The following is a 13,868-nucleotide window of genomic DNA, read 5'->3' on the forward strand; positions in this document are numbered from 1 at the left end:
TCATTAATTGACCGATCAACATATGAAAATTTTTCGCGCAATTAATGAAACTCGGTTTCTAGTATATGTGTGATTTTTTTCAAGACTTTTTCATCATTTTTTCTATCCGAAAAAAATGGTTGAAATCTCCATAAGAGCCAATGTTAAATATTATTTTCAATAATTAATTACAAAAAATTTAACCGATCAACATAAGAAAATAATTATACCGTTGTATTCAGAATAAAAAGATCTACTTGTGTACAAAATTTCAGAAGATTCTCATTATATTTTTTAAAAAAAGAGTAATTTGTGCATAACCTCCTTAACAAGTTTTATATAATATTGATATATTGAATATTTATTCAATATTAAAGAAATTGATTACTATTAAAGAATTTATAAAATCATCTATGTTTGACTTGACTTTGAATATATGTATTAATTTTATCTTCATTGCATGTATTATAATTATTATTGTTGATTATAATTAATTATTACATGCAATTTTTGTACTGACTAATGAGTCATAAAAAGATGAAAGAATATCTTACAACATTTTGTTTTATTCAGCAAAAAATAGTAGTTAAATTCTATTTAGCTTAATGTGGATAAAAAAAAAAAAATAACGTACTCGGTACTCGATAGTCGATATACCGGTAGTTTTTTGAGCCGATATACCGAGTACCCGGTATTCCCGCGAAACTATTCAATTCATTTTATACCGAGTACTTTTGTTGAATATCGAAGACCACTAATTCGTCCTCCTGTTCAAATTTGAATTTATATCAACTAGTCTTTCAATTTTAAATAAATATTAGGGTTGAAAGTAAATAGAATTTTCCACTATACGATTTTTTATTTTCAGAGCATATAATAATGATTATGTACAATCAATTATAATAAATGAATTAATTTTAGGCTATGTCGAACGTTATAATGTTTATTTTGCAAATATTTTATATTTCCATGTAGAGGTAATGATAATGTTCAGTTATATTTATTTTGTATTTCTATCGCAACAAAAAAAAAAAAAAAAAACAAAGTTTTTTTTTTACAAAAAACAGTCAAGTATTTGAATTTGTCACTATAATTGTATAAATATGTATATTAATTTAGGTATCACACTAGAAATTCAAGAAAGAAATATATATTTTTGAAGTAGTGAACTTGATTGAACCCCACTTGATGTGAAAGATATATCTATACCTAATGTAATATTTAATTTTATTTTGGACGAACCAGGTGGGGTCAAGCAGAAAATTTTTAATTTCAATAGTTCAGACTTAATTACATGCGTCAAAAATATATATTTCTTTCTTGAATTTCTATTGTCATATCTAAATTAATCTACTTATACAATTATAGAGTGACAAATTCGAATTCTTGACTCTTGTTTGTATAAAAAAAACTTCGTTTTTTTTTGTTGCGATATGACATCTTTGTGTGAAGTCATTTGGTCATACCGAATTTAATAAATCCAGCCTCAAAATTATTGTTTTGTAACTTTGACACATTTTCACATTTGTTTTGAGTTTGACACATACTTCACCAAAAGTTGTTACCAAAAAAACAAAAGAATCTCTTGATATTCATAAAATATCAAGAAGGCAAAAGAGAGTTATAGCGACTAATAAGAAAGTATGAGAGAGATAAAAATTTATCTTTTTTTTAACGTAAAAACGCACAACTGTATAATTCATTTGATTATTAAAAATGAAATAAACTATTAAATAATTTGGTTTTGTTTTATAGCAAAGCTCGATACAATAGAATTTTGAATAATAAAAATCATTTATTTCTATCGCAATCATCATATTTTAGATCAATTTTTAGAAATTAGCGAGGGATAAGGTTACCTCTATTCGGTGTATATAAGGCTCGGTAGTGTTTTCGCTTTCTTTTTTTTTCGGTATTATTATTTTTTTTTTCTTATAATTGACACGAGGCACTACCGTGCCTCTTGATTGTCCCAAGATGAAATTTTTGCGTATGGAAACAGCATCTGAAAACTCTATTATTAATATAAATTTGGAAAAAAAAAAAAACCTTTAGAGCAATCATTTAGACTTAATCTCATTAATACAATATAATAATGAGATTGACTCAATGGATGAAAGAAAAATATTACATAGAAAACGCGACCTAATTTAATTACCCTTAGTCAGACGGGGTGCGTGAATCTAACCTGCATAAGTCCTAGAAAAATTATCTAGGATACTCATTAGAAGCGTCTCGATTTGTACTAATTTGTACCACCATTGATTTAATTTGTACCTCAAAATTAAAGGGTCCAGAAAGGGTTAAATATCGACTTTTTTTCTAGATGACTTAGGGGGGTAAAAAAAATTGATACAGGCGCAGAATAATTTGTACCACCAAGCTCGGAATTTGTACCTTAAGAATGACAACAAAAAAAAATTAGTTACTCCAAAAAGATAATATTAACAATTGCATATCTACTTTAATTATTGAGGTACAAATTCTAATTTAATCGGTACAAATTAGCTTTTGCTTTGTTATTTAAAATAAAAAAAAATTATTGAAAAATATTGATATTTGAAGGCGCCATGCATTTGTTAATAAAAATATTTGATAAACAATTGCATGGCGCTTTTAAGAATTAATATTTTTTAATAATTTTTCTTTTATTTTGAAGAGCAGAACAAAGACTAATTTGTACCGATAAAATTACAATTTGTACCTCAAAAATAATAATAATGAAGTATTGTTGTTTTGATATTTTTAGATAACTTGTTTTTTATTATTATTTTTTTAAGGGTACAAACTATAATTTTAACGGTACAAATTAGCCTTTTTCTGTTCTTTAAAATAAAAAATTATTATTATTAATATTTGAAGGCGCCATGCATTTGTTAATAAGAATATTTGATAAACAAATGCATGGCGCCTTCAAATATTAATATTTTTTAATTATTTTTTTTTTATTTTAAAGAGCAGAACGAAGGCTAATTTGTACCGATAAAACTAGAATTTGTACTTCAATAATAATCACGTTTTGACAGCATTTCGACCGCCTTTCGACAGGCTTTCGACACCGAATTGAGAGGTGTCTAATTCATTCATTTTTCATTGTTTTTAATTGTTCAAGCATCATGATAGTGAAATATTGTAGCCGGATTATTTATTAGACAATCAATATTGCCCTGTAAAATAATCCAACTAGACATGTATTTTTATTATTAACCCTGTTTATCCTGCCCAGCAAAGGAACATTAGAAAGGTAGGGAGATAAAAATTGCGTAATGTAGGGAGAGGTAAAAAGGAACCTGAAAAATACGCGAGAATAGCACACAAATTAAACACACATAATTTATAAAAACTGGAGTCAAACACAAAACATATAATGTTAAATCAAATGGTGAATTTATTATTAAAATACCACAACTGTACCAATGGTATTGATGTTCAGTAACAGATAGTTAAATTCGGACCGACGTGGACTTTGAGTTAATTGACGCACTTGTGTAACACGGAATTTACAATAAAAATTATAAAGAAGATCACTTTTACATTTGTTTGATTTAATAATTACATAAACGTTTTACTATACTTTACAGATCGTAGCTAAAACCAAATTCATGATCACGAGGTCGTTGATTGTTATATTTAAAATAATTAAATATTTTTAACAAGCAAATTCTTGCTTAAATCGACCAACTATAATTTACTTTATTCAATATTTATTTGATTAAATAATTTAACACAAAAGTATGCACTTGAATTTAATTTAAAAGAACAAGACAACTTAGACCATGCGGTCGGGACTTACAAGTTAACTCCAAGATGATTTTAATGAGTTTAATTTAATAATTCATGTAACCAAATATTATGTGAATTTAAGTGAGAATATTTAAGCAAAATAAATCAATGGAATATTGGATAAATATAACTTACAGTTTTTGGCTGGTGACTCTTAAAATTATTCTAAGACTTTTTAAAGTACTTATTAAAGCAGTTAAAGCAGTTAAAGCAGTTAGAGCTGGTAGTCACAAGATCAGAGATCCCAGTGAACTGATCGATATATTGGGCACAAGCTAACCGTAGGGTAGGTCGGGAATATTCGGGGGTGCTCGGGGATGCGTTTGCTCCCTTAAATGTTACCCTTATGATTCATAAGATGGAGCTAGGGGTATCCAATTGGACCCTGAATATATAATTTTATAAAATACAATTTATATGAAATAAAAAAAGGTTCGGCGCTTACCGCAGGACATTACAATGGACTTTAATAATGACAGATTTGTATTTTTTTTTTTTAAAACTAATAGAAAATATAATAAAAAAACTTGTAAAAATTATAAACAAAAAAAATTTTTTTTTTCAATTTTTACAAGTTTTTTTACATTTTCTATTAATTTTTTTATAAAAAAAATGCAAATTTATCATTAATACAGTCCTTCATAAAAAATGAATAAATTAGACACCTCTCAATTCGGTGTCGAAAGCCTGTCGATTTAGTGACGAAATATCTCGGTAATATCGACCGAGTCAATTACCGATGAATGGTCTGAGGCTCGACAGCTTTCCGACTCCAGTAGATATGTGAATCATGTCAATCTAACCTCTCTACCGTGTATAATTTCATCTCTTGTATAATATTAAATAGATATACTCAAGGTTTCATTCAGTTTAAGTTATTGTCATTATAATCCTGTTACATATATTAAAAATGAATCAATTAGTTCTAACTTAATAATAAACTTATCAATAAATAACGAATATTTATTTCATATTTTTCCAACTCATTTTGAGTATCCGGTGCTCGTGAATTACGTTTCATATATGCTGTCGAATGGCTGTCAAATCGCTGTCGACTGAATGCTACTAGAGTGGGTATAATCAGAGTGACGCCAATAGCCGTCTAGTTTTTGATTGGTCCGCCATATCGTGCTTTTTGTATGGAGTGGAGAGAAGAGGGAGTTTTGAACAGTTTAAAAGAAAAGAAATTAATTTAATATATAAATTAAGTAAATATATATTTTAAATAAATAATAATTTTTATTTTTAATTATTAAACCATCTTACTAAATACCTGTTACATATATTAAAAATGAATCAATTAGTTCTAACTTAATAATAAACTTATCAATAAATAACGAATATTCTCACATTTTGAAATATAAAAAAAACTCAATTCCAATTGTATAATTATAATTAAAAAATAACAACAGATACAATTTTACTACACGTCTCGTAATTTGTTTGAAATATACCCTGGTGAAAAGAATTTTGACAAAATTTTGTCAAATTTTGTCAAATTTAGTCAAAATTTGTCAAAATTTGGCAAATTTTGAGAGGAAATTGGGACTCCTCAATTTACGGACAATCTAATTTTGTCAAATTAAGGTCAATTTTGTCAAATGATTTTGTCAAAATTTGACAAAATTATTTGAATTGAAAAAAAAAAAAAAAACCTAGTTATGTTGTCTGCATAATCATATTATGTACCCAATTTCCACCAGGGTACCTATTCATAAAATTAATTATATACTTACTGTAATCTATCACTTTTTTTCAATTAAAACAGTTTATTCATCATGTTGTTGTACTTTTTTTTTCTCTGTGTCACTTTGTTTATTATCCACAAACATTAATAATATTCATAAACAGACCGCCAGTCGCCATGTTTGGTACAGAGGGCACTAAATGTTTCCGTATAATATACGTCACTTCTAGGCACCTTTTTGCTATTGGCGTCACTCTGATTATACCCACTCTAAATGCTACATTGGAGAGTCACATCCCGATCGAATAGGTGTCAACGCATCCGCTAGGGGGTTCTCCATGAACCAAAAGAACACAAAAGAATACATAGATTGTCATATCATGAAAATATTCAACCGATGAAAACAATACTTCTAGTTTGTCTACTCAAAAATAGTCAAACAGATAAACTATTAATAACAACTATTATATTTTCTCCGTCATCGATCCCATGCCGGAAAAATTTCTCCGCCATCAATCTCATGCCAGAGTAATTTCTCCGAAAATGGGCCGATAACGGAATAATGCCGGAGAAAGCCGGAGTGATGGCGGAGAAATATTTTTACCAGGGATAAGTCGTCTGAGATTAGTAGATGTAATCCAATCACAAACAAACCCTATAGAAACTTCAAACCTCAGAATAACCTGATTTCAACCCACGAGACTGATTGGGTCATATCGTTGCGGCAACCTCGAAGTAACCGAAATCCAACCGAAGTTATTGAACGGTTAAATAAGGGTTACAGCAAACTGGCCTTCGGTTCGTATAACCTTAGAATAACCATTATACAACGCGGTTAGAGACGGTTGTTTTTGCGCACATTACAATCGTCAGGTAACAGTTATCCAACCACGAACAAACCTTAGAAAAACTTAACCCCAAAATAACCCAATTCCAACTGACGAAACGGGTTGGATCGTACCGTTAGGGCTGTGACAACCGCGAATGAAAATTTGTCCTTTTCATTTCGTCTTTTTTATCAAGTTCTTGCTGAGCAGACTGTAGGGTACCGATTTTGAGGAACCTGCTCTCGCTAATTTCCTACGGGCTGAGCCACTGAGCGTTTCGGGCTTGGTCAGGGGCAGTCCCTGTCTAAGAATCTCTGTAGGAAAGGTGTTATCTTCCCCGCCTCTCTGGTCGATGGTCCACATTTCTGTATCCCTTCTCCCTGGGTGCTGCCCTTATCTACCAGCTCCACCTTCTCGGGTATCTCCTGAGTAGTCACAGTCTTCAGTAAGCTCTGCGGCATAATGTTTCTGGTGTTTTTGGTATCCATACGAAATCCCACGAGTATCTAGGGAAATATAATTCCAACCCAGCAGAGTCCCGAAGCGACTGAGCTGGGCAGGGGTCTAAATACAATTGGAGCTCGACCTGGGCCTCCAGTGGAACTTTTTTCGACATTTTCTATGGTCAAGTGTCATTCAGCCATCAGCACGGTGTCCCACACTTTAGCTTTACAGGGCTATTGCCAGGCAGCTCGAGCGATGGGTGCGCCACTTTCCCTTTGTTAGAATTACTTGTTTGTCTGATCTCTCCCCTCCGGCCTGCCCGGTATAGTCCATCGGATCACCGAGATACTCAAGCCTTCTCACCGACATCAAGGTCATGTAATCCAGAGAGAAGGTGTTATTTCTATATTTGTTAGCATATAGTATCAATAAACATAATTATACTTTATTAAAAATAAATCAATAGGCACGGTACTGCTTCGTGTCAAGTGTGAGACAAAAACATAATATAGCGAAAAAAGAAGAAAAAGAAGCGAAAACACTACCGAGCCTTAATATACACCTAATAGAGGCATCCTCATCCCTCGCTAGTTTTAAAAATTTAATTTAAAATGAGATGTTGACGATAAAAATGAATCATTTTTATAATTTAAAATTCCCTTATATCAAGCTTTTGTATAAGAGAAAAATCAAATTATTTGATAGTATATATAGTTTTTAATCAATAAATAAAATTAACAACTTTTCTTTTTTGCGCTTAAAACAGATAAATTTTTTTTTTTCTCATACTCGCTATTTCCTACACGGAGAGAAGTTTCCAATAAAAATTGTTGTGCTAGCACAGTTAAAAGGTGGCCAAATGAGAATTTTATAAAAACTGTTTTACCAGCAAATAAATTTTGTTAAACACAGCACAACGAATTTCACTGTGCTGGCACAATAAAATTTGTTGGCCGCATAATAATTTTTATTGTGCGTCAAACAAAATTCATTAAATTATTAATAAAAATTATTAGAATGAAAACAATTTTCATTGTAATGAAAAAAAAATTTATTATTTCCCTGGTAGAAATAATCTCTCCGGATTTTCTTCGGATTTCTCCGGATTCCCCGGATTTCTCATGATTTTTCCGGATCTCTCCGGATTTTTCCGGATTTTCTGCGTAATTGAGACTTCCGGAGATATTTACGGAGTAATCTCCAGACTATTTCTATAATATCTCCGGATTTTTTCCGGAATTTTGACTTAAAAAAAAAACATAAAAATGAAAAAATTAATAAAAAAAACTAGAAATAAGAGTTTACATACGAAAAATAAAAAATAAATTTTTCCTGAAAAAATCCAGAGAAAATCCGGAGAAAACCCGAAAAAACTCCGGAATATCTCCGGAAGTCTCAATTGCGTAGAAAATCTAATTCTAATTTGTTCATTTAATTATAAACTTTTTTTATATAATCAGTTGTTATTAAAATAATTGGATTTCATCATAAACAATTTTCACTGCTGAAATGTGACTTAGTTATTGACATTTAACCGGGCAGCTAGCAATTCAGCACTCACACCGAAGATCCACAATCTTCTGAATTACGTTCGGTTTTGTATGGAAGAAAGGTAAAATTTATTGTGCTAGCACAACAAAGTTTATTCCATTGCGCTACAATAATTGCAAGAAGAGCAACAAATATTGCTGGACCGTAAAAATTGTTGTGCTGTTCAATCAAAATTATTCAACTACTAATAAAATTTGTTTTACGATTAACAAAAATTATTTTTCTTAAAACAAAAAATATAATACATATAATAAAAATTGTAGGTTCAGTAAAAATTGTTGTGCTGTTTAACAATTTTTGTAGAACACATAATAAAATATGTCAAAAAGAAAACAAATATTATTATAAACTTAACAATTTCTACGAAAATTCAGTTTGGCAACATTTGTACTGTGCCAGCACAATAATTTTTATTAGAAACTTCTCTACGTGTACTCGAAATTTTGAAATATAAGTCCAGACCAGTTTCTTTTGTTACGCCCTGGTAGAAATATTTCTCCGGAATTGCTCCGGATTATTCCGAATTGCTTCGGATTATTCCGGAATTGGCTCACTTTGAAAAAATTACGGAGTAATCAGGAGCTGTCCGGAATTTTGCGGAGTTTTTCCGGAGAAATTATTTCCACCAGGGCATTGATAACAACTTTTTGTGAAGTATGTGTCAAAACTCAAAACAAATTAGTAAATGTGTCAAAGTTATAAAACAATAATTCTGAGGCTGGATTATTAAATTCGATATGATCAAACGATTCTACAATAAGATGTGATATCTCAACAAAAAGAAAAAAAACAAAGTTTTTTCTATAAAAAAAGTGTCAACTATTCGAAATCGCCACTATCTGTGAGTATATCAATTAAGATATGATACCAGAAAGACGAGAAGGAAATATATTTTTGACGCATGTAATTAAGTCTGAACTACTGAAAAAATTTTATACTTGACCCCGGCTGGTTTTTCCAAAATAAAATTTCAGTATTAAAGACATATATTTTACATCAGGTGGGGTCAAGTATAAAATTTTTTCAATAGTTCAGACTTAATTACATGCGTCAAAAATATATTTCCTTCTCGTCTTTCTAGTATCACATCTTAATTAATATACTCACAATTAGTAACGATTTCGAATACTTGACACTTTTTTGGTAAAAAAAACCGTTTTTTTTTTTTTTGTTGAAATCTTAGTTATAGACAAATGCTAAAAAACTTTGACCAATCAGATTACAAATTAAATGCGGTCAAGTGTCTTTTTTATAATAAGAGGATATATATAGCAATAAATTTTTGTTTTTGTCTAAATACTTGAGTGGAAGTCAGAAACAATATTTTCTCTCTTTTTATCCTTTTCGCACTCATGAAAAATATTATGTTTCTGTAGCCATCTGCAAAATATCTCTAATTTTCTGTGCAAATTCCTGAATTGAAGCAACTCACAAAGAAATTTTCTTATCACAATTATTTTTTTCAGGACCATGGAAAAAAATAAAGTGACGAAGCTATCGAAGCTTCGTGAATTAATGGCGAAAGTGGAATTTGAGGGTATGCAACGGAAGGGCGTTCAAGCTTTTATCGTCAAATCCGAAGATGCACATTTATCAGAATATATAATGGATCGCGATAAGCGGCGAGAATATATTTCAGGTTTTCGGGGTTCATATGGTACTGCTATAATTACCGAAAATAAAGCAGCGCTTTGGACAGATGGTCGATACTATGCACAAGCCTCGTCAGAATTATATCCACCGGAAGACTGGATTCTTATGAAAGACGGTACAATCGGTACACCAAGTCAAGACGAATGGTTAAAATCAGTATTACCTCTGAAATCTACAATTGCAGTGGATCCTACTCTCATCAGTTATTCCAATTGGGCTCAACTACAATTATCTCTCACAGAAGCTGGCCATTTTCTATATCCTATTAAACAAAATTTAATTGATGAACTATGGGGAGATGAGCAGCCCCCCTCGACATTAAATCCAGTCCTTCCACAACCATTTATATACACTGGTAAAAAAGCAGGAGAAAAAATTGCAAAGTGTCGAAAAGAAATGATCAAAAGTCAAACTGATATTCTTGTAATAACTGCTCTCGATGAAATTGCATACTTATTGAATTTACGTGGTTCAGACATTCCTTATAATCCAGTCTTTTTTGCTTATGTCATTATCACAATTACCGAAGTGCATTTTTTTATTGATGAAAGTAGATTGACTGCTGAAGCCAAACAACAACTTTGCAATGAACATGTTAATGTGACTTACCACCCATACAGTCATGTTACGACTGTTTTAAAAGAACTATCTTTTAGTGTAATACGTGGACAAACCGACACTGCTGATAAAATATGGATCCATAACGATGCTAACTATGCTTTACATCAAGCATGTGGCGATGTTCGAAGACATTTTCAGGTTACACCAGTAAGACTGATGGTAATTGTGAAAAATGATGTTGAAATTGAAAATATGAAGAAAGCTCATTTAAGAGATTCTGTCGCACTTGTCAAATATTTTTCTTGGCTAGAAGATAAAATAGTAACTAAATCGGTACCATCAATTACCGAAGTTACTGGTGCTGATCAACTGGAAAAATTTCGTCGGTAAATTTGTAATTTTATTATATCGAATGATCGAAATACCTTGTTTAGAAAAAAATAAGCGGCTCTGACTGGAAATAATAACAGTATCCGTTTGAAATAAGGTTGTTTGTAAAAATCATCGTCGAATCAATATTTGTAGTTTGAGGGGCCCGTATATCGTAACGCTAAATTTTATGCCCGGATACCCGAAATTTTGTTGTTCTTCTGTTTCGAAAATTGGCTTTGAGTGTGTCCGTGCATATATACAGACACTAGCAAGCAAGTATAGTACACTTTTACATTATATGCTTGAGTGTGTCACGTCTGTGTGCATCACTTGCCGCGAGAAAGCAAATATTTATTTTTTTTAAACTTGAATAACTTTTAAAATCCGTGGAAAACATATAACTTATTTTTTCAAATTATATTCGTTTTTTTCTTATCTACAATTTGATAGAAAAAAATTAGTTTTTGAGTAGACAACGAATCTACTGTATGTTGTTTAAGAAAAAAAGTATTGTTTCGCTCTATTCTCGTGTATAAAAGTTGTCAACTTTGACATTCATTATCTTAAAAAAGCCGAGGCAAAAAAAATTGAAATAAATGGTCAACATAGATAATTATTTCATTAAATTTTAAAAAATAAGCCTTATTAAAAAAAAATCGAGTGGAAACTCAAATATTTACAAACAACCTTAAGATACTTATTGCTTTTATTTTGTCAAGTCTGATGCTCGTTTTTCTCTGAGTACTTGAGGACTTGAATGTCAATAATGGTTTTAAACAAAAATATTTTTTCTTTTTGGCATCATAGAGAACAAGAAAACTTCGTGGGTTTAAGCTTTGAGACAATTTCTGCTGTAGGAGCACATGGTGCTATTATTCATTACTCACCAAATAAAAAGACTGATGTTCCAATTACTGATCAGGAAATTTATTTGTGTGATTCAGGCGCTCAGTATTATGATGGTACAACTGACGTTACGAGGACATTTCATTTTGGCATTCCAACTGACTTTGAACGAGAGTGCTTTACCCGTGTTTTCAAAGGTCAAACTGCACTAGCATCTGCGACTTTTCCTATTATGATTAAAGGAAACTATCTTGATACTTTGGCACGAAAAAGTCTTTGGGATGTTGGGTAAAACGTTTCTATCAAGTTTTTTAAGGCAATGCTCAACTCCAACTTTTTACGTTCTAGATTGCATTACCTTCATGGGACTGGCCATGGTGTTGGAGCATACTTAAACGTCCATGAGTCCCCAACTGGTATCTCATGGCGACCGTATCCCGATGACCCTGGCGTTCAACCTGGAATGTTTTTATCCAATGGTAGTTCAACATTTATCTTAAACTGTATCATATAAAACTTTTTAACATTTTAAGGTAATACTTTATTTTGTAACAGAGCCTGGATTTTATGAAGACGGAAAGTTTGGTATTCGCTTAGAAAATGTGATGTGTACTACCGAAGCCACCACGCGTTACAGCCACCGTGATCTTCAATTTCTTAAGTTTGAGACAGTGACTTTTGTTCCCATCCAGACCAAGCTTCTTGACGTTTCGTTACTAACAAATGAAGAGGTAAAAATTCTTTTAAAAAAGAAAATGAATGATCGTGATTTATAGATGTGAATGACCAAAACAAATTATTAGCTGTTTTGCATATGTTATCTTTTTTCGTGGTTTTTTCTTATCGTAGTACCGTAAAGTGTATAACATTATAGTATTAATATATGCATAATTTAAAGTATACATCATATATCATACATATATACATAGGGTTCTGACTAAATAGACTGGGTATAATCACTGCTTATACCCATTCTAGTTCTGAACATCGGGTGACACACAGTGTTACTATTTCCAAATGATTGAAACTACCCAGGAAAAAATCGCGTAGATCTACGTAGATCAAATTAGATTTAACTGCTTTAGATATAATTAGATCCGCAAAATGGCGCAATCTACTCGTATATAACTAGATCTAATTAGATATACTGAGATCTAATTAGATGTACTAAGATTCCAAAAATTTATTAATAAGGGGACATGATATGTATTTCTGTTTTAACATGGATGATAAAAATAATAATATTTTCAATACCAGTTTTTTTCAAAACGGTGTGATAAAAAATTCCAGAAATTTGGGTATAAGTGCGAAGTGATGCCCTCGAAGGCACCCGAGTCAAACTTTTTCAAAATTCCGAATTTTTTTTTTTTTAATACAGTAAAAAAAAATTTTCAAAACCAGTTTTTTTTTTATTGACTCGGTCAAAAATTTGAAATAAAGTATACAATGGTGTCCTCGAGGGCATCCAACTCCAACTTTTCCAAAATTCCAAAATTTTTTTTTTTATATAGAGTAAAAAAAAATTTTCAAAACCAGTTTTTTTTTTTAATGACTCCATCGAAATTTCCAAAAATCTGGGAAAGAGAGGAGAATGATGTCTTCGAGGGAATCCAAGCCCAACGTTTCCAAAATTCCAAAATTTTTTTTTTTATATAGAGTAAAAAAAAATTTTCAAAACCAGTTTTTTTTTTTGATGACTCGGTCGATATTTCCAAAAATCTGGGAAAGAGTAGAGGATGGTGTCCCCGAAGGCATCCGAAACCAATTTTTTTTAAATTCCGAATTTTCTTTTTTTTTAATAGAGTAAAAAAAAATTTTCAAAACCAGTTTTTTTTTTTAATGATTCAGTCAATATTTCCAAAAATTTGGGAAAGAGTAAAGGATGGTGTCCCCGAGGGCATCCGATTCCAACTTTTTCAAAACTCCGATTTTTTTTTTTTCATATAGTAAAAAAAAAAGTCAAAATTGTCATGGTTTCTCAGCTTTTCTCCACGTTTCAGACTATTCTGAGTAAATTAAGCCAAAAAAAATGATTTTTATTTAAATGATCATACAGTTGCTGAAGCGATGGTCCAGTGGTCGCTTTAGTCCGCTTGACCACTGGACCATCGATGCAACGATTAATTTTTTTACTTTAATATTTTACGTTCAGTCACAAGAGACAC

The 13,868-nt window shown here is 31.1% G+C and overlaps 1 protein-coding gene across 2 annotated transcripts in view; it reads left to right on the forward strand.

Moving 5' to 3' along the window:
- Positions 1 to 13,868, forward strand: part of LOC122849292 (xaa-Pro aminopeptidase ApepP) — a 29,648-nt gene that overhangs the window by 12,423 nt on the left and 3,357 nt on the right. The window contains exons 2-6 of one of the 2 annotated variants that reach the window (XM_044147975.1): positions 9,738 to 10,871; positions 11,665 to 11,723; positions 11,802 to 11,991; positions 12,052 to 12,182; positions 12,259 to 12,434. In XM_044147975.1, coding sequence (XP_044003910.1) covers positions 9,742 to 10,871; positions 11,665 to 11,723; positions 11,802 to 11,991; positions 12,052 to 12,182; positions 12,259 to 12,434 — 1,686 coding nt within the window. In that variant the 5' untranslated portion in view covers positions 9,738 to 9,741. Of the gene's footprint in view, positions 1 to 9,737; positions 10,872 to 11,664; positions 11,992 to 12,051; positions 12,183 to 12,258; positions 12,435 to 13,868 lie in introns of both variants that reach the window. The other variant, XM_044147974.1, reaches the window with a different exon arrangement.

The sequence above is a fragment of the Aphidius gifuensis genome, linkage group LG2 (genome assembly GCF_014905175.1).
Source record: "Aphidius gifuensis isolate YNYX2018 linkage group LG2, ASM1490517v1, whole genome shotgun sequence".
In the NCBI taxonomy this organism is placed as follows: Eukaryota; Metazoa; Arthropoda; class Insecta; order Hymenoptera; family Braconidae; genus Aphidius; species Aphidius gifuensis.